The sequence below is a fragment of the Nomascus leucogenys genome, chromosome 19 (assembly GCF_006542625.1).
Source record: "Nomascus leucogenys isolate Asia chromosome 19, Asia_NLE_v1, whole genome shotgun sequence".
In the NCBI taxonomy this organism is placed as follows: Eukaryota; Metazoa; Chordata; class Mammalia; order Primates; family Hylobatidae; genus Nomascus; species Nomascus leucogenys.
Genome location: NC_044399.1, coordinates 25,936,676 through 25,956,495, shown reverse-complemented (window position 1 = coordinate 25,956,495; position 19,820 = coordinate 25,936,676). Strand labels below are relative to the sequence as shown.

General features: G+C 42.8%; 1 protein-coding gene across 4 annotated transcripts in view; it reads right to left on the bottom strand.

The window, feature by feature from the left end:
• DRC1 (dynein regulatory complex subunit 1) overlaps nucleotides 1-19,820 on the bottom strand; it is a 54,327-nt gene that overhangs the window by 19,877 nt on the left and 14,630 nt on the right. For 3 of the 4 annotated variants that reach the window (XM_030799673.1, XM_030799675.1, XM_030799676.1), the window contains exons 3-7: nucleotides 15,363-15,475; nucleotides 12,330-12,513; nucleotides 7,379-7,516; nucleotides 6,274-6,360; nucleotides 5,145-5,267 (exon numbers count right to left, since the gene is read on the bottom strand). In XM_030799673.1, coding sequence (XP_030655533.1) covers nucleotides 5,145-5,267; nucleotides 6,274-6,360; nucleotides 7,379-7,516; nucleotides 12,330-12,513; nucleotides 15,363-15,475 — 645 coding nt within the window. The remainder of the gene's footprint in view (nucleotides 1-5,144; nucleotides 5,268-6,273; nucleotides 6,361-7,378; nucleotides 7,517-12,329; nucleotides 12,514-15,362; nucleotides 15,476-19,820) is intronic. The other variant, XM_030799674.1, reaches the window with a different exon arrangement.

Here is a 19,820-nt window from a genome sequence, read left to right as displayed (position 1 = left end):
TGAAACCAGCTCTGCCACTTCAAATGTTACCAGCCTTGGTCATCGTGAGTGAATCAGGAATCAGAACACAAACCAAACACATGTGGACTGAACATAAGGGAAGCCATTGGTCTATGAGGTAGCTTGGCACAAAAGTCCAATAGAAAAGCTCCACATGGGATGTAACCATCTGAGAACGTATGAGCACTCACAGAGAAGGAGGGTCTTCGGAACTGCTCTCCATTTGGGATGACAATGAATGGCTGTTCCATCTTCCTGGGAACTGACCCATGCGGGGGCCCTGAGACCCAGAGTGCCTGAATGTCTGCTCAGATGATTTCCAGGGAGCCCTCCTTCTTCTCGTGGCCTTGCAATAATCCCCTATCCCTAAGACAGCATTTCCCAGACTTATTTGGCCATAGGATTGTTTTTATATTTACAATACAACAAGAGCATGTGAACTATAAATGCAAGCTCTATCACATGCACGCTCATGTGAATTTCATTCTTAAAGGCAGGTTATTACATAATAATATGTATATGGATGGCTGGGCATGGTGGCTCATGCTTGTAATTCTAGCACTTTGGGAGACCAAGGAGGGAGGATTGCTTGAGGCCAGGAATTTAAGACCAGCCTGGGCAACAAAGTGAGAACCCATCTCTACAAAAAAAATTTTAAATTAGCCAGGCATGGTGGCATGTGCCTGTAGTCCCAGCTATTCGGGAGACTGAGGTGGGAGGTTTGCTTGAGCCTGCTGGGAAGTCGAGGCTGCAGTGAGCCGAGATCATGCCACTGCACTACAGTCTGAGCAACAGAGGAACACCCTGTCTCCAAAAAAGAAAGGGGGGGAGTGGGTGGGCAAAGAACATGAACATCACTTTTCAAAAGAAGGCATACATGTAGCCAACAAGCATATGACAAAATGCTCAACATTACTCATCATTAGAGAAATGCAAATCAAAACCACAGGGAGATACCATCTCACACCTGTCAGAATGGCTATTATTAAAAAGTAAAAAAAAAAAACCAAAAACCAGGAGATGCTGGTGAGGTTGCAGAGAAAAAGGAATGCTTATACAATGCTGGAGGGAATGTAAATTAGTTCAGGCACTGTAGAAAGCAGAGTGGCAATTCCTCAAAGAACTTAAAACAAAGCTACCATTTGACCCAGCATCCCATTATTGGATATATACCCAAAGGAGTATAAATGATTCTACCACAAAGACATATGCATGCATATGTTCCTTCCAGCCTATTCACAATAGCAAAGACATGGAATCAACCTAGATGCCCATCAACGGTAGACTGGCTTTTTAAAATGTGGTACATATACACCATGGAATATTATGCAGCCATAAAAAAAAGAACAAGATCATACGGTTTGACATAAAGGTTTAAAAAAAAAAAAGAACGAGAATATGTCCTTTGCAGCAACATAATTGGAGCTGGAGGCTATTATCCTAAGCAAACTAACATAGGAACAGAAAACCAAATACCACATGTTCTCACTATAAGTGGGACCAATGAGAACACATGGACACAAAGAGGGGAACAGTAGACACTGGGGCCTACTTGAGGGTGGAGGTTGGGAGCAGGGAGAGGATCAAAAAACTACGTATTGAGTACTATGCTTATTACCCGGGTAATGAAATAATCTGTACAGCAAACCCCTGTGACGTGCAGTTTACCCATATAACAAACCTGCACATGTACCCTGAACCTAAAATAAAAGTTAAAAATACCTGTAATTGATTTTGTTAGATGTCTGTGCTTATTATTCAATTATCCAAAGATATTTTTGCAAAGTTGCAGTTCATGTTCCCAAGACTAATGGCAAAACATAGCGTTTGTGTTTTATGAGTCATCGATAAAGATTACAAGCTAACCTGCCACAAAAGTCCTTCTATGGTAAAGGTAGCATAAGTGTTGATAACACCTTCCCTCCTTTTTCCTGGAGCAGCACAAGCTTCTCCACAGCTGCTTTTGGGTGTCATCTCTTGCCCATGGGCTCAGGGAAAGAGGCTGCCACCAATGTGCCAGCAGGATGGAAATTTAAAACAGCCTTTCCCTCTGGCCTTCTCTGCTGACTCCAGAGGCCCCACTGGGCCTATTTACCACAATCTCGACCCTAAGCTGGGTCCACAGGATCCTGTGTTGGAACCCTAAGACTGGCAATGTCACACTCTTGCTCCCCCTTTCTGCCCCATCTCTTTCTCTTTGACACTATTTGTGTAGCTTGCTTTCTTTTTTTTTTTTTTTTTTTTGAGACGGAGTCTCGCTCTGTCGCCCAGGCTGGAGTGCAGTGGTGAAATCTCGGCTCACTGAAAGCTCCGCCTCCCGGGTTCACACCATTCTCCTGCCTCAGCCTACTGAGTAGCTGGGACTACAGGCGCCCGCCACCACACCCAGCTAATTTTTTGCATTTTTAACAGAGGCGGAGTTTCACCATGTTAGCCAGGATGACCTTGATCTCCCGACCTCATGATCCTCCTGCTTCGGCCTCCCAAAGTGCTGGGATTACAGGCACGAGCCACCGTGCGCAGCCGTAGCTTGCTTTCTTACTTAATAGATTATAAGTTCCTTGAGGGCAGGGGCTGTACTTTGCTTATCTCTGTGCTTTGCACAATGCAAATTAATATAGTGTAACTAAATAACATATTTAATTTGGGGGCATTAATATTCTGGTATTAAAGGTAACAGCCCCTAAATTTAAGCTGAACATCTTAACAATCCTAAATGAGTGTATAAGGCCTACAGATAAAAACATTTGCTTCCTGCATCAAGAATTAAATGTTTCTAGCAGTTTTCTTTTAGGGTGGTGGGCAGGGGTAGGGAGTTTCCCCGTAAGTACACAATGTTTACAGGCTTCTCTTTGCTCTGTTATTCATAACATGACCTTTACTGGCAGTAAGCACTTGAATGGTAAGGCATTTTTTTTACTTCTTGTACTTTATCCATCATCCAAATCTATGTGTACTGGATCCTTCCCATTTTTGTGGTTTGCAAGAATTTTAGTTCCATATTTTAGAACTGATAGAGTGCTATGCATTAGTTGGGAAGAGCAAATTTGACGTTGAGCTGCATGTTATATCTTCTTAAGAAAAATCAATGCCATTTGGCTTGAATGTCTAGTGAAAGTACACTTAAGAGTCACTATGATAAAGTTCAACCTACTAAAACATTCCACATGTTGCCACATGGGTAGTCCCTGATTGGATGATTTTTTTTCCCGCTGTTACAGTGTTGAAAGTGGTACAGGTAGCCTCGGTTTCCATCTGACACAGGAAACAACTGTGATGCAAAGGCACTGTGCCCCCTTTCTGCCTGAAATGTCTCCATCTGCACACATGCCACCACCAGTCAACCTGGACAGAGACAGCAAGTGGTACCAGGTCTCCCAGGCTCCCTGCCTCCCTGCCCACCACTTCTCCGACCTTACCCTACCTCCTACACCCACCCTAGGATCTCCCCATATCCTAGAATTTTTTGCTTTTGCTTCACTCAAATATTTGGACATTGGATTAAGAACATGAAATTCCATATATCTCACTGAGGCCAACAGTATGTAGTTTTGTCACATAAATTATCACAGAACCAAGATAAATTCAGAAAGCTTAACAATAGCCATTTTCAGTAAAATCATATCACTCGTTCAGCCTACAGAAATAGTGCTATTGTATTACAGATTTGTAGTGTTCTGTCAGTAACTCTCATTTCTGTGACCTGGGAAAGGACCTGGGAAAATTCTCAAGACTGGTAAATATATTTGTAACCCAATGGGGTTTTTAACTTCATGATGTCAAGTAACAGGAAAAGAACTGAAACTCTAACAAAAGCTTCATGGAAAAGCTTTCATCTAACACCTTTTTCTACATAGAGACTGAAATGAATAGACCATATTTGAATATTAAGATGCAATTACATTACATCTACATGTAATTAGAGATACATTTTTTAGCTGGTATTGAAACAGAATCCTAGGCTTGGAAAAAACTTTAGAAACCAGAAATAACCTCCCACTACTGCCGGAATCCTTCTTCAACACCAAAGACAGACACAGTCATTCAGCCATTGCATATTTTGAGATAAAGCAATCTTTGTTTTGTGGAACGCCCTTCTGAATATTGGACAGTTCTAACTCTTAGAAGCTTATTTCTGATAGTCAGAATTTGCCTCACTGAAATTTCCAACCATCAGTCAAGGGGCTGTTTGAAATAAGGGGAAGAATATAGGCTTTTGAGCCAGACAGAACTGGATTTGAATCCAGGGTTTATCGTGTACTAGATATATAGCTTTGTCTCTAAGCTTCAGATTTCTGATGTATAAAATGCTGTTGGTGATGAGGATTAGAGATACCATTCATTAAGTGCCTGGAATATGGGAGAGACTCACTTGATGGCTGCCGTTATTGCCAGTAGCTGTCCTAGCTTTGGCTCTCTGACACAGCCAAATTGCCCTAGGGACATTTTTCCTTTGCCAGGAGAAAATGGCTTCCAAACCTCTGGAGCATCTTGGCAGTTTTTCTTTCTTTCTCTTTCTCTTCCTTTCTTTCTTTCCTTTTCTTTTCTTTTTCCTTTCTTCCTTCCTTTTTTCCTTTCTTTCTTTTCTTTCTTTCTTTCTTTCTTTTTCTCTCTTACTTTCTCTCTCCCTTTCTCTCTCTGTTTCTGACAAAGTCTTGCTCTGCTGCTCAGGCTGGAGTGCAGTGGTATGATCACAGCTCACTACAGCCTTAAACTCCTGGGCTCAAGTGACCCTCCGACCTCAGCCTCCTGAGTAGCTGGGACTACAGGTGTGTGCTACCAGGCTCAGCTAATTTCTTTTTATTTTTTTTTGCCGAGACACAGTTTCACTATGTTGCCCAGGCTGGTCTCGAACTCCAGGGCTCAAGCGATCCTCATGCCTCGGCCTCCCAAAGTGCTGGGATTACAAGTGTAAGCCACCATGCCCAGCCCACCTCCACTGGTTTCTTAAAAAGAAAGCATCCCTCCTGCACATGAGCTCCTTCAGATATGAACATTTAAAAGAAGGCAGATGATTAATAAATACGTGCTGAAGGGACTACCTCTAGAATATCACAGGTAGTTGCTAAATATGAAACATTCACAGGTGTTCACCACCTGCTGCTCCACCACCCAGGCACCCTAGTGAGGATGAGCTGTTGCACCTGCACATCCTGCTCCAGCTTGATCTTGATCATGTTGTATTCTTCACAATCCCTGTTCCTCTGCCTGTTCAGCTGCTTCTCATAGTCCTCTACTTTCTTCATGCGGTTGATAAGATACTCCAGCTAAAGGCACAGGAAGACAAGGGAAAAGTTAGGGACCATCCTTGACTCACCTCAGTCCTTCGGATGGCCTGCCCAGCATGACACAGGGGAGAGTTTGGAAGTTTCATGGCTCCACAGGGAGTCTGGTGGCTTTCAGAAGTCCTGAATACCCAAGGCTTTTAGGACTTGGCTTGTATTGCCTAATGGGGTCATTACTCCAGAAACTCTAGCAGGAATGCTCCATTATGAAATTAAGCTCATCTCCTTGAAGTCTAAATATTTGAAAAAAGAAAAGAAATTATGCACAGACCCTGAAATCAGATGTTTATATTTCTAAAAAGTCTATTGGATCTTGGTCAAGTCACTTATTTGTTCTTTACAACTCTGAAATAAAGTGATAATCCCACACCCTTTAAAAATGTGTCTTAAAACACCTTGGGCCGTGAATATTCACAGCTGGGTGAGATAACCAGTAAACAAAGGGGAAAGTGACGGGACCCTGGAAAACACAGCAAGCTGCCTGGGTGGTACTCACCACCACCAAAGAGACAATCCCCATCTGCAAGGCCACACTGATTAGCTAGGAAATGCAGTAACGCACGCAGTAGCATTCAGCCACAGCAATTCTACTCAAGATACAAAAAGGCGGCCGGGCGCAGAGGCTCACGCCTGTAATCCCAGCACTTTGAAAGGCCGAGACGAGCGGCATCACGAGGTCAGGAGATCGAGACCATCCTGGTCAACATGGTGAAACTCCATCTCTACTAAAAATACAAAAATTAGCACAGTGGTGTGTGCCTATAATCCCAGCTATTCGGGAGGCTGAGGCAGGAGAATCACTTGAACCAAGCAGTCAGAGGTTGAAGTGAGCCGAGATTGCGCCACAGCATTCCAACCTGGTGACAGAAGATTCCATCTCAAAAAAAAAAAAAAAAAAAAAAAATAGAAAAAGGCTAGTTAGCAAATTCAGTCACAATAAAAATCACCCAGACCCCATGGATCACCCTTGACAGCCTCCACCCCTTACCTCTTTGGCATTATGAGCCTGAAGGGCTCGCTCCCATTTCTTCTTATTACTGGCCAGTAGCTCTTGGCGTTCCACCTCAAATGCTTTCTACGACCAAGAAGGAAAAATACTCTTGCATCTGTTTTGACTGGGCAGGTCCTACCAGTGTCAAAGAACTTTTAGGTAACTGTATAAGTGCCATACCACCGACCACATAGAAAAAGTCAAATCCAAATGCAGACTTGCCAAGTTTCATGAGACCAAATGGCTATGGAAGGAGCTGCATGGAAATTAGCGTTATGAAGACGATACTCCAAATGCAGAGAGGAGATGTGCCAACAGTCCCGTGGCTTAGTCAATATCAGAGGCAGGGAACTGGAGGAAGGCCAGTGCCCCTGTTGGCAGTCACACAGCAGGCCCTGGTGTGTAATTCAACTGTGACTACCGTTGATGCGTTGCCATGGTTGGGGTTCCCATGAAGCAAAGGCAGCATGAAGCTCACAAGGGTTAGGATTGGGAATGCAAAAATGAGTCTCCAACAACCCAGAGAGAGAGAGAGGCCTCCACCCTCTTGGCTCTCTTCCATCTCGGAAAGGGCTAAATCTCAATATCAATCTTGAACATTTCATTCAAATTCGAAATACTGATTCCCGAATCCTATGCAGCACTCCCCTTCGCCACTGTCCGCCCCAATTGCCATAAAGAAATAAATAAATGCCTCACATACGCTTTATGCTTATGGAGTGCTAATCCCCCTTTTTTATTCCCCAACCTCTTGCTCATCTTATTTTCTTTCAAAACACTTATTACCACCTGTGAAATAATATATTTAGTAACTTGTTTATTGTCTAGCTGCCTCCTACTAGAATACAGGCTCCACCAGGAACTTTGTTTTGTTCATAGCTGCATCCCCAGGACCCTGGAACAGTGCCCAGCATAATAGACACTTGAAATGTACTTGTCAAATGAATAAATGAGTAAATAAATTAATAAAACCTGAGAGCAGAAACAGAAATCAGAGGACAGAAAAGTCATCTAGGGCCCTCCTTAGATCATTAGGACAGACCTAGACCTCCTCTCAGGGGCCCCCCAAGAGCAGAAAACAGGTCTTTTCACACCCTGTTACCTCAATGTTATAGAGCTCCTCACGAAAGGTTTTCATCACATTCTTCACCTGTTCTTCCATCCGCTCCAGAAGCAGGCAGATGTCATCTGACTGTTTCTTCAAATCCTTCACATACTGGTCATCCTTTATTTTTAACTCCTAGAAAAGGGCATGTAAAAGGCTGGCCACAAACTGTGTCAGGAGCAGGAGGTGCCAAGCACTCTCTCTAGACCCCTTTCACCAGAATCTGTCAACGCTAGGACATGAAACTGTAAAAAGAGGGCTGGGCACAGTGGCTCACACCTGTAATCCCAGCACTTTGGGAGGCTGAGGCAGGTGCTTCAGCTCAGGAGACCAGCCTGGGTAGTATGGCAAAACTCTGTCTCTACAAAAAAATACAAAAATTAGCCAGACGCAGTGGTGCACGCCTGTGGTCCCAGCTACTTGGGAGGCTGAGGTGGGAGGATCACTTGAGCCCAGAAGGTCGAGGCTACAGTGAGCCATGATTGCACCACTGCACGCCAGCCTGGGAGATGGAGCAAGACCCTGTCTCAATAACAATAATAATAATAAACTGTTCAAAGAGAAAGTGGCTTCAGAAGAGTCTTAGAAAGCCTGAGATAAAGCACAGTAGATGGAATGGAATGGGCTCTGCTCAGCGCAAAGCTCTTAACAAGCCCCCAGGACCAAACCCCTCAATGTTATCACCTGCTGCAAATCTCCCTGCAAGCTCCCAGAAAGCCTAGAGTGTCCCAGCTGAGCAATTAATGTCCAGGTTCCAACATGGGAACGTATCTACTGCAGACTAAGTTGCTTTCCTTAACTAAGGACTAAACTCCGGAACAGCATTTGCTGTAAAAATACTACAGTCACGTGCTGCACAACAACATTTCAGTCAATGATGGACCACATATATGACAGTGGCCCCGTAGGATTATAATACAGTATTTTTACTGTGCCTTTTCTGTTTAGATACACAAATACTTAGCACTGTGTTACAATTGCTTACGGTATTCAGTATAGTAACATTCTGGACAGGTTTGTAGCATAGAAGCAATAAGTTATATCATATACCCTAAGTGTGTAGTAGGTTATACCATCTAGGTTTGTGTAAGCACATGTTATGATGTTCTCACAACAATGAAATCACCTAACAATGCGTTTCTCAGAATATAGCCCCATCATTGAGTGATGCATGACTATATTTCTATTAGATAGCTAATAATTCTACAATTATGACAAAGCTTTTACTTCTAGTTAAAAGTTTATCACTTGAAAAGACATCAAAATTGGAAGAGTTAAAATTATCTTTGCTCACAGATGACATGATCTTATATGCAGAAAAACTAAAGATTTCACATACACAATAACCTGTTAGAACTTAAATTCAGCAAAGTTGCAGGACACAAAGTCAAAATTCAAAAATCACACTATTCACAATAGCCAAGAATTGGAATCAACCTAAGTGTCCATCGGCAGATGAATGGATAAAGCAAATGTGGTACATATACACAATGGAGTACTATTCAGCCATAAAAGAGAATGAGATCCTGTCATTTGCAACAATGTGGATGGAATTGAAAGGCATTATGTTAAATGAAATAAACCAGGCACAAAAATTCAAATTTTGCATGTTCTCACTCATTTGTGGGAGCTAAAAATTAAAACAATTGAACTCGTGGAGATAGAAAGTAGAATGACAGTTACCAGAGACCGAGAAGGGTAGTGTGGGGGGTCGGGGAGGAATGGGGATGGTTAATAGGTACAAAAATATAGTTAGAATGAATAAGATCTAGTATTTGACAGCATAACAGGGTGACTAAGGTCAGCTAGATTTATTGTACATTTTAAAATAACTAAAAGAGTATAACTGGAATGTTTGTAACACAAAGAAATGATACACGCTTGAAGTGATGGATACCCCATTTACCCCAATGGGATTATCACACATTGTATAGCTGTATCAAAATATCTTACATACCCCATAAATATATACACCTATCCATAAAATTTTTTAATTTTAAATTTTAAAAAAAAGCTCAAGTGTGGTGGCTCACAACTGTAATCCCAACACTTTGGAAGGTGGAGGTGGGTGGGTAATTTGAGGTCAGCAGTTCGAGACCAGCCTTGGCAATGTGGTGAAACCCCATCTCTACTAAAAACACAAAAATTAGCTGGGCATGGTGATGCACGCTGTAATCCCAGCTACTTGGGAGGCTGAGGCAGGAGGATCACTTGAGCCCAGGAGGTGGAGGTTGTAGTGAGCCAAGATCAGTCTACTGCACTCCAGCCTGGGTGACAGAGTGAGACTCTGTCTCAAAAAAATTAAATTAAATGTTAAAAAAATTTAAATCAGTTGCATTCTTATATGCAAATAATGACCAATCTAAAATGGAAATTAAGAAAATAATCCATTTACTATAGCACCAAAAAGAATGAAATACTTAGGAATAAACTTAACCAAGTAGGCAAAAGCCTTGTACACTGAAAACTGTAAAACATTACTAAAAGAAATCAAAGAAGATACAAACAAATGGAAGATATCCTGTGCTTAAGAATTGGAGACTCAATATTGTTAAAATGTCTATACTATACAAAGTGATCTATAGATTCAATGCAGTCCTTATCAAAATCCCAATATCATTTTTTGTGGAAATAGGAAAACCATCCTAAAATGTGTAAAATTCAGAATCTCAAGGGACTCCAAATTGCCAAAATAGTCTTGAAAAAGAACAAAGTTGGAGGCCCCACATTCCCTGATTTCAAAACATACTACAGGCTGGGTGCAGTGGCTCGTATCTGTAATCCCAGCATTTTGGGAGGCTGAGGTAGGTGGGTCACCTGAGGTCAGGAGTTCGAGACTAGCCTGGCCAACATTGTGAAACTCCATCTCTACTAAAAATGCAAAAATTAGCCAGGCATGGTGGCACATGCCTGTAGTCTCAGCTTCTCAGGAGGCTGAGGCAGAAGAATTGCTTGAACCCTAGAAACGGAGGTTGCAGTGAGCTGAGATCACACCACTGCACTCCAGCTTGGGTGACAGAGCAAGACTCCGTCTCAAAAAAAAAAAAAAAAAACTACAAAGAGCAATAGTAATTAAAGAGTGTTGTACTGACATAAAAATAGATATATAGACCAAGCGAACTAGAGAGCCCAGAAATAAACCCCTATATGACCAAATACCTTTTGACAAGGGTCAAAATGATAAATGAGTGATACATAAACCCCTGCATCTATGGTCAAATGACTTTTGACAAGACTATACAGTGGAGAAAGGATAGTCTCTTCAACAAATGATATCAAGAAAGCTGGATATTCACAGGCAAAAGAATGAAGTTGGGCCCTTACCTTATACCATATACAAAAATAACTCAAAATTGATTAAAGACCTAAAACTATTAAACTCCTAGAAGAAAATATAGGGGACAAGCTTTCTGCACATTGGATTTGGCAATAATTTCTTGGATATCATACCAAAAGCCCAGGCAACAAAATCAAAAATAGACAAATGGGGCTGCACCAAACTCAAAAATGTTTGCACATCAAAGAAAAATCAAGAATAAGAAGGCAATATATGGAATAGGAAATCATAATTGAAAATCATATATCTGATAAGGGGTTAATGTCCGAAATACATAAAGAAATACTATAACTCAAAAACAACCCAATTTAAAAATAAGCAAAGAATTTAAATAGACATTTCTCCAAAGATGATATACAAATGGCCAATAAATACATGAAAAGATGCGCAACATCTTTAATCATTACGGAAATGCAAATCCAAACCATAATGAGATATCGCCTCACACCATCAACACGGAAGCTATCAAAAAAACAGGATGTAAGTGTTGGTGAGAATACAGAGAAGTTAGAACCCTTGTGTACTGTTGGTGGGAATGTAAAATGGTGCAGTCATTATAAAAAACAGTATGGAGTTTCCTAAGAAAATTAAAAATAGAATTACCATATGACCCAGCCATCCTACTTTTAAGTGTACATCCAAATAATTCAAAGAAGGATCTCAAAGAGATACATGTATACCCATGTTCATAGCAGCATTACTCACAATAGCCAAAATGTGAAATCCAACCCAAATGTCCGTTCACAGGAGAATGTATAAAATAAGATGTGGTATATATATGCAATGAAATACTACGCAGCCTTAAAAAGGAAGGCAGTCCTGTCACGTGCTACAACAAAGTCCATCTATACTAAGCCAAATATGCTAGTCACAAAAGGACAAATGCTGTATGATTTCGCTCATAGGAAGTATCTAATAGAGTAGTCAAAAGCACAGAAACAGTAAGTAGAAAGGTGATTACCAAGGTCTAGGGGGAAGGGGAAGAGGGAATTGGTGTCTAAGGGGCATAGAGTTTCCATGTTGCAAGATGAAAAAGTTCTTAGAGATCTGTTGCATCTGAATGCTGTATACTTAACATGACTGAACTATACAGTTTTTTGGTTTTTGTTTTGAGACAGAGTCTCACTTGCTGTGTCACCCAGGCTGGCGTGCAGTGGCACGATCTCGGCTCACTGCAACCTTTATCTCCCATGTTAAGGTGACCTTCCTGCCTCAGCCTCCTGAGTAGCTGAGATTACAGGCATGTGCCACCATGCCTGGCTAATTTTTATATTTTTAGTAGAGATGGGGTTTCACCATGTCGGCCAGGCTGGTCTCAAACTCCTGACCTCAAGTGATCCGCCTGCCGTGGCCTCCCAAAATGCTGGGATTATAGGCTTGAACCACCTCATCCGGCCCGTGAACTATACACTTTAAAATGGTTATGATGGCAAATTTAATGTTATGTGTTTCTTACTGTCATAGAAAAAAGTTTATAACATGAGTTGTACAGCATTCTAAATAATGAAGTAAAAGGTTTCTACATTTTTCCATTCAGGAAAAGCAAACCAATAACCAGCTAAATCCCAGGCAGATCCCCGGTGGCTGGGCTGGAGGGCCCGGGCCTCTTGCCTGCTGTAACTCGCTGATGAGTTTGTTCTTATCTTCTAAGAGTCCAGCACAGTGCAGCTGTTGTGTATTGAGCATTTCCCACAGCTCTTGGGGAATTCTCTTCTGCTTGCCCTCTTCCCACTTTGAGGTGATTTCATCGAATTTGTCCTGGCTGATCTTAGCTTCATTCTCCAGCTTCTCAATCCTGCAAATACAAACATGCCAGCCATGCCAGCCCAGCTCCAGATGCTGCCTTCCAATAGAGCAGGTATGTTCTCTAGAATCTCTAGAATATAAGACCCAGGTACTGGGCACTGCCCAAACACACCCTCCCAAAATCAAACTCAATGCTGAGAAATCTTTTCGTTTAATTCTTGACTGTAAGTAACTTAGGCCAAGTAAAGAAAATGACACATAGCAAAAACAGATCAACATTAAGGCTACACACACACACATACACACGCGCACACACACACACACCAAGATCAATTGGTCACTTGCTTCTGAGTAAGATGATAACACACAACAGTTAAACACTGGGTCTCTGGAGTCACAGAGCTTATGTTCAAGTCCTGACTTGGCTCCTAACTGACTGTCAACCTTTTGGACAAGTTGTATAACCTCTTCAAGCCTCACTTTTCTCTTCTGTAAAATGGCGTGGATGAAAAGTATCTACCTTCAGGTGACTGGCTGTTGGCAGGATGAAATAAGATGATGCACACAGCACAGGTGCTCAGCATGGGAGTCACTTAACACATGGTGCTTAAATTATCAATTTTTTATTAGCAACATGACCTCAAGTGTCTGGCTACTCCTCTCCCAAGTTACCAATAAATGACTAGTGGAATGTACAAAATATGGAAACTCCACCGATGAGTAATGGAAAATAGGGAGAGCCTCTCCATAGATTCCAAAGAACCTCCGTGATAGAGCACACCGAGGCTGGGGTGAGGTGGCAGGAAGGCAGGAGAGCTGAGCTGGGGCCCCTCTGGGAACAGTGGCTAAGACACCTGCCAGAGACTCTCTGCTCCTTGTAACAGACTAATCCTATGAGAGCCCCTCCAAACAAACCCCCTGAGGAACCGAAGTCACAGCTTAAACATCCTGCAATCCCCTCTCCCTGTCCCATCCCCCACCCACCCCACCTTCCAAGCTAGGACACTTTTTAAATTTAATTGACTTTTTTATTTCAAGAAATGAAAAAGAGCTGTCAGGTCATCTTTCCGCAGCACACTGACCTTGTAACCTGCCACCTGGGACCTTCAGCATTCCTCTGTGGCTAGAGGACGAGGCTAACTCCTTGCATGACCTTCCCGGCCTTTCACAAGCTGACCCTGCTGGGAATCTGCCGACTCCATTCCTGGTACAGCCCATAGAGGCAGTGGGAAGTTTCGAGAATAAAAGTCACCCACCTTTACTGGTAGAGCTGCTAAAGTTGCTAACGAGGGAACTACTTATGCTGAACAGCTACAAATATTGTTAAAATCAACCCGTGTATGTATATGATGAGCCACAATGGTCAAGTGGTTGCTTTTTTTTTCTTTCTTTCTTTCTTTCTTTTTTTTAAAAGACAGGGTTTCACTCCCATTGCCTAGGCTGGAGTCCAGTGGCACACTCTTGGCTCACTACAATGTCCACCTCCTAGGCTCAAGTGATCCTCCCGCCTCAGCCTCCTGAGTACTGGGACTACAGGTGTGCACACGCCACCACATCCAGTTAATTTTTTGTGTTCTTAGTAGAGATGGAGGTTCACCATGTTGGCCAAGCTGGTCTCGAACTCCTGACCTCAAGTGATCCACCTGCCTCAGCCTCCCAAAGTGCTGGGATTACATGCATGGGCCACCCCGTGCCTGGCCAAGTGGTTGTTCTTCTAATTGTTTAAGAAATTAATTGAAGAACAAGCCAAAGCTTAAATGAGGACCTGCTATCAGTCTACTTCTGTGTACAAACCAAAGAAGTTTAATTCTTCTAAGCCACTTATGCCTCCCTGCTGGACAGCCTGAGACCTGGGACATGGGCGTGCAGGGCAGCCTGCCTCCTGAGGACTGGAGCTGAGGACTTGACGCAGGTTCCTGTTATCCCTGTGACCCTCCATCCTTCTAGGCATGGAGCCCTTAATATTCTTTAATAATGCTGCCACCTTTACACATAACACCGAGGCACTCTTGGGTCTGGTCATTCTCACCAATTAAAACCCAGGACTGCCCAGTTGACCTTCTTAGCCTCTTCTCTTTTCTTCCACTACCCGCATACATCCTTCACTATCATGCCATTCCCAAGCATATCATGTGATCTCACACCTCTGCTCAAATGTTCCCTCTGCCTAAAATGCCTACTCTTCAACTCCTCAAATTCCTATTCATCCCTCACAGCCCAACTCAACGTCACCTTGCCTGGGAAGTTTTCTGTAATCTCTGCAGATAGAATTAAAGGCCTCCTCGTGTGTGTTACTACAACCCTTTACACATTATCTATTTTACCATGAATTACGGGTGTTTCCATGTGTCTCTTGACTAGACTGTGAATACCACAAACAGAGGCTGTGTTTCACTCCTTTGTATACACACAGCTTGGCACGTATCAGCAACGTAGTGCTTGAGGAAGGGAGGAAAGAAAAGAGAAGAGATAGCTGGGCGCAGTGGCTCATGCCTGTAATTCCAACTCTTTGGGAGGCCAAGGCAGGTGATCACCTGAGGTCAGTAATTCGAGACCAGCCTGGCCAACATGGTGAAACCCTGTCTGTACTAAAAATACAAAATTAGCCTGGCATGGTGGCGTATGCCTGTAATCCCAGGAGAATCGCTTGAACCTGGGAGGTGGAGGTTGCGGTGAGCCGAGATCACGTCATTGCACTCCAGCCTGGGCAATAACAGTGAAACTCCGTCACCAAAAAAAAAAAGAGAGAGAGAAGAGGAGGGAGGTAGGGAGAAGTTATAAGGGCAGGAAGGGAATTGTGTAAGGTGGACAAAGTCACCCTCCAACGATTCGGGAGAACTGCGGGACCCATGGAGATTACCTTCATGTCCACCAGGTGCAGAGTAGCACAGTCCTTACCTCTGACGCTTTATCTCCTCTTCTTCGACTCTCCTGTGACTCTCTCTGATATCTATAGCCACCTGGATATTTGTCACCAACTCCGTGCCACAGAGCAGAAGTTTAGCCAATTTCTGAAAAGAGAGAGATAAGAATTTACAAAGCTAGAACACTTTGTAAATAATGTATAAAGTCAGAAACATTTTTGCACAACTGTCCGCAGCTCTTCTATCCATTCAAGCAGGAAGCAGCAACTAAAGACTTTTAAGAGTAGCCTCTGAGTAGCAACCCTTTTCTAGCAGGACATCTGTGATGTGATTTTACAGCTCACAATTTAAAAGCACTCTGCAGTTCTTGGCCAGGCACAGTGGCTCATGCCTGTAATCACAGCACTTTGGGAGGCCAAGGTGGGTGGATCATTTGAGGTCAGGAGTTCGAGACCAGCTTGGCCAACATGGTGAAACCCCGTCTCTACTAAAAATGCAAAAATTAGCCAAGCATGGTGGCGGGTGCCTGTAATCCCAGCTACTCGTCAGGCTGAGGCAGGAGAATCATTTGAACCTGGGAGGCAGAGGTTACAGTGAGCCGAGGTCACGCCACTATACTCCAGCCTGAGCGACAAAGTGAGACCCTATCTCAGAAAAAAAAAAAAAAAGAAGAAGAAGAAGAAAGAAAAAGAGAAAGAAAAGTCCAGTATCCAGTCATAATAGGATGAGGCCTGGGGAAAAGCCACTGTGTTTGGCTAGAAGGGCATCATTAGTATCCTACTGTGGTAAGTTTTTGTCCAATCCTGGGCAAAATAAAAAATAAAGCACTTTGCAGTTCTCAATGTACTTTATTTATTCACTGTAGAGGAGCTGCATCAGCCAACTTTTACACCAGCAGGTATTGTACATTCATCTCAGCCCTTTTCCCAGCAGATCTCCAAGTGACTGACACTGCCGGGAGCCTTTCGAAGAACCTCAGTTGGGGAGGTGAGGCAGATAATGACAGTTGTCCTCCCATGTCCATTTCTCCCTCTTCTTTTTGAGTAACAGAACACTCAAATTTTTGCTGGGATGTGGCTTCCCAAAATAGGTACCTTTCCCGGCCTCGCTTGCACCTAGAATACGATCTGATCAATGACACATGAGAAGTGATATGTGCCACTTCTGAATTGTGCCTTTAAGGGAAAAGGTGTACCCTCTGCTGCCCCACTTCTGCCCCTTCTCCCAGGCTGGCATGTGGGGCTCAAGTAAAAGGTGATGAGCAGATGAAGGCAACTCAAGCAATGGCAGAGGGAGCTGAGGTCCCATCATCAAGCAGACCCCATCCATGTGAGCCCTGGACTACTTATACTTGGAACTGTTAAGACAGAGAAACAAGCTTCTGCCTTGCTGCAGCTAATGATATGTGGAGTCTTGTTACATGGATTCTAATGCAGGAAAAGATTGTAGCTGGCTGCACTGCTCTCTCCTTAATGGGCTCAGGGATTTTGTAATTGGTGCCATCCTTCTAAATCCCTCTTTGTAAATTCCATCTCCAGTATCTTCACTCCTAGCCTTGTTGTGATGTTATTCAAGATGATAAATCCTCTCAACAAAAAGTTCAAGTATCCTTAGGTTATGCCTAAGTTTTTTCCAAGTCTTTTTGGAACTTATAAACTTTCCAACTCTCAAATAATTTTTAAACTAGGAACCTATAAAACTTCTACACCAAGGAGTCACAGAAATGACCAGAGACTTCGCTTGATCTCACTATTATATGAAAAATTTGAAATGTAGTTTCATTGAATACAGAACAGAGCTTTAACCCAGATATCCAGGGCACTGTAGATTTTTTGTTAATGCCTGCAGTTTTATCACTTGTACCAAATGGTTTTACGTGTATAAGGAAGTAATGGCTTTCCTGCAGTTTGGGGTAATTTTCTAGTTTCTACTCAATGTGAACATCAGACACTTCTGTATAAGTACCATGTGCTAACCAATCACTGGAGTTCCAGAAATTTCTGAATCAAGTATTTAAGACTCAAAGTAAAATTAAAAATCCAAATGTCACAGTCACCAACAGACCAACAGACATGCCCCTCACCTTTATGAGATCCAGGGGAAGAGTTTAAATGGAGGTCCACATACCATATGTCTAAATATTTTTAAATTATAGTATCATGTAAAAATTGTTAAATAAAACATTCGGCCGGGCATGTTGGCTCACACCTGTAATCCCAGCACTCTGGGAGGCCAACATGGGCGGATCACCTGAGGCCAGGAGTTCAAGACCAGCCTGAACAACATGGTGATACCCCGTCTTTACTAAAAATACAAAACTCAGCCAGGCATGGTGGTGCACGCCTGTAGTCCCAGCTACTTGGGAGGCTGAGGCAGGAGAATATATATATATACCCTCGTATCTCAATATCTTTATAACAATTTAAAAGTCCTAGTTTGAATTCAGACACACCTCAGAGTTCTACTCATAACTGGGTGGCTAAGGAAGAGCCTGCCTCTGGCCACAGCTCCCAGCCCACCCCCAGCTCTGTCCTGCAGGCATGTGGATTTCCCCAACTGCACATCCAAGCTCCATCTATACCCTGTGACCATCCATCAGGCCCAGGGGTTGCATAACATTGGCCTCATCTGCCCTGAGCAGGACAGACTCTGGAAAGAGGCACGTACAGGTTGAAGGTGGGCTCTAAGTCATTTGGACGGGGAATTTTGGCTCCCATGGAACTCAGTGATCTACAGGGCACAATGGGGGTTTGAAGGGACATAGGACAAGTCTACTTGAGGGGGTGTATCCGCAGGAAATCCAGAGCAGAACCTGGATACCCATCATCACCACTTCTATTTAATGAACTGGAGCATCCAACTAATGCAATAAGGGAAGAAAAAAAAATAGAAGATATAAAACTAGACAGGAAGAAATAAAACTCATTATTTTCAGATGATATGATTATAGATGTAAAAAAATATCCAAAAGAAGCCACAGGTAACTATTAGAATTAACAAGTGAATTTGGCAAGGTCACTGGATACCAGGTCAATATATTAAAATCAACTGTACATTTATATACCACCATGAACCATTATAACCTGAACAAAAAGTACAAAACATTGCTGAGCCAAATTAAAGAATACCTCCCATGGATTATAAATTCTATTCAATCAATTGAAATTCCAGCAGGTTTTTTGGTAGAAATTGACAAGCTGATTCTAAAATGTATATGGAAATACAAAGGGTCAAGAACAGCCAAGACAAGGCTGGGCGCAGTGGCTCATGCCTGTAATCCCAGCACTTTGGGAAGCTGAGGAAGGAGGATTACCTGAGGCCAAGAGTTGGAGACCAGCCTGGCCAACATGGTGAAATCCCGTCTCCAGTAAGAATACAAAAATTAGCCAGGTATGGTGGCACATGCCTGTAATCTCAGCTACTCAGAAGGTTGAGGCATGAGAATGACTTGAACCCCGGAGGTGGCGGTTGCAGTGAGCCAAGATTGTGCCACTGCACCCCAGCCTGGATGACATAACGAGACTGTTTCGGAAGAAAAAAAAAAAAAAAAAGAATAGCCAAGACAATCTGGAAGAACACAGTTAGAGAACTTACCCTACCAGACATCAAGAACTGTCATAAAGCCACAGTAATTAAAACTGCATGGAATTGGCACAAAGCTGGTGATAATAGTTTGGACATAGTTTGGATCTTTTATCCCTGCCCAAATCTTATGTTGAATTTTAATCCCCAGAGTTGGAGGTGGAGCCTGGTGGGAAATGACTGGATCATGGGGGTGGATTCCTCATAGTTTAGCACCATCCTCTTGGTGGTGTTCTCACGATAGCGAGTGAGTTCTCGCGAGATCTGGCGGTTGTAAAGTGTGTGGCACCTCCCTGCACTCTCTCTCTCACTCCTGCTCCTGCCATGTGAGATGCCTGCTTTGCCTTTGCCTTCTGCCATGATTGGAAGTTTCCTGAGGCCTCCTCAGAAGCAGAAGTCACTATGCTTCTTATACAGCCTGCAGAACCATGAGCCAATTAAACCTCCTTATAAATTATCCAGTCTCAAGTATTTCTTTATAGCAATGTGAGAATGAACTAATACAGACAGATGTATAGATACCAAAAAAGAGAATGGAGAATGTAGAAATGAACTCACACATACATGGTCACCTGATTCACCACAAAGGTGCACAACAATGCAGTGGGGAAAGGATGATCTTTTCAGTAAATGGTGCTGGGTCAACTAAAAATCTACATAGAAAACAATGAACCTGGAACCCTACCCTTACACGACAGACAGAAATCAATTCCAGATAGGTCATAGGCCAAAATGTAAATGATAGAATTATAAAGCTTCTAGAAGAAACCATAGAAGACTATCTTCATAAATATGAAATAGACAAAGGTTAAACAGGACACAAAAATAATGACCACTAAAAACATGCTAAGGCCAGGCACGGTGGCTCACGCCTGTAATCCCAACACTTTGGGAGGCTGAGGCAGGCAGA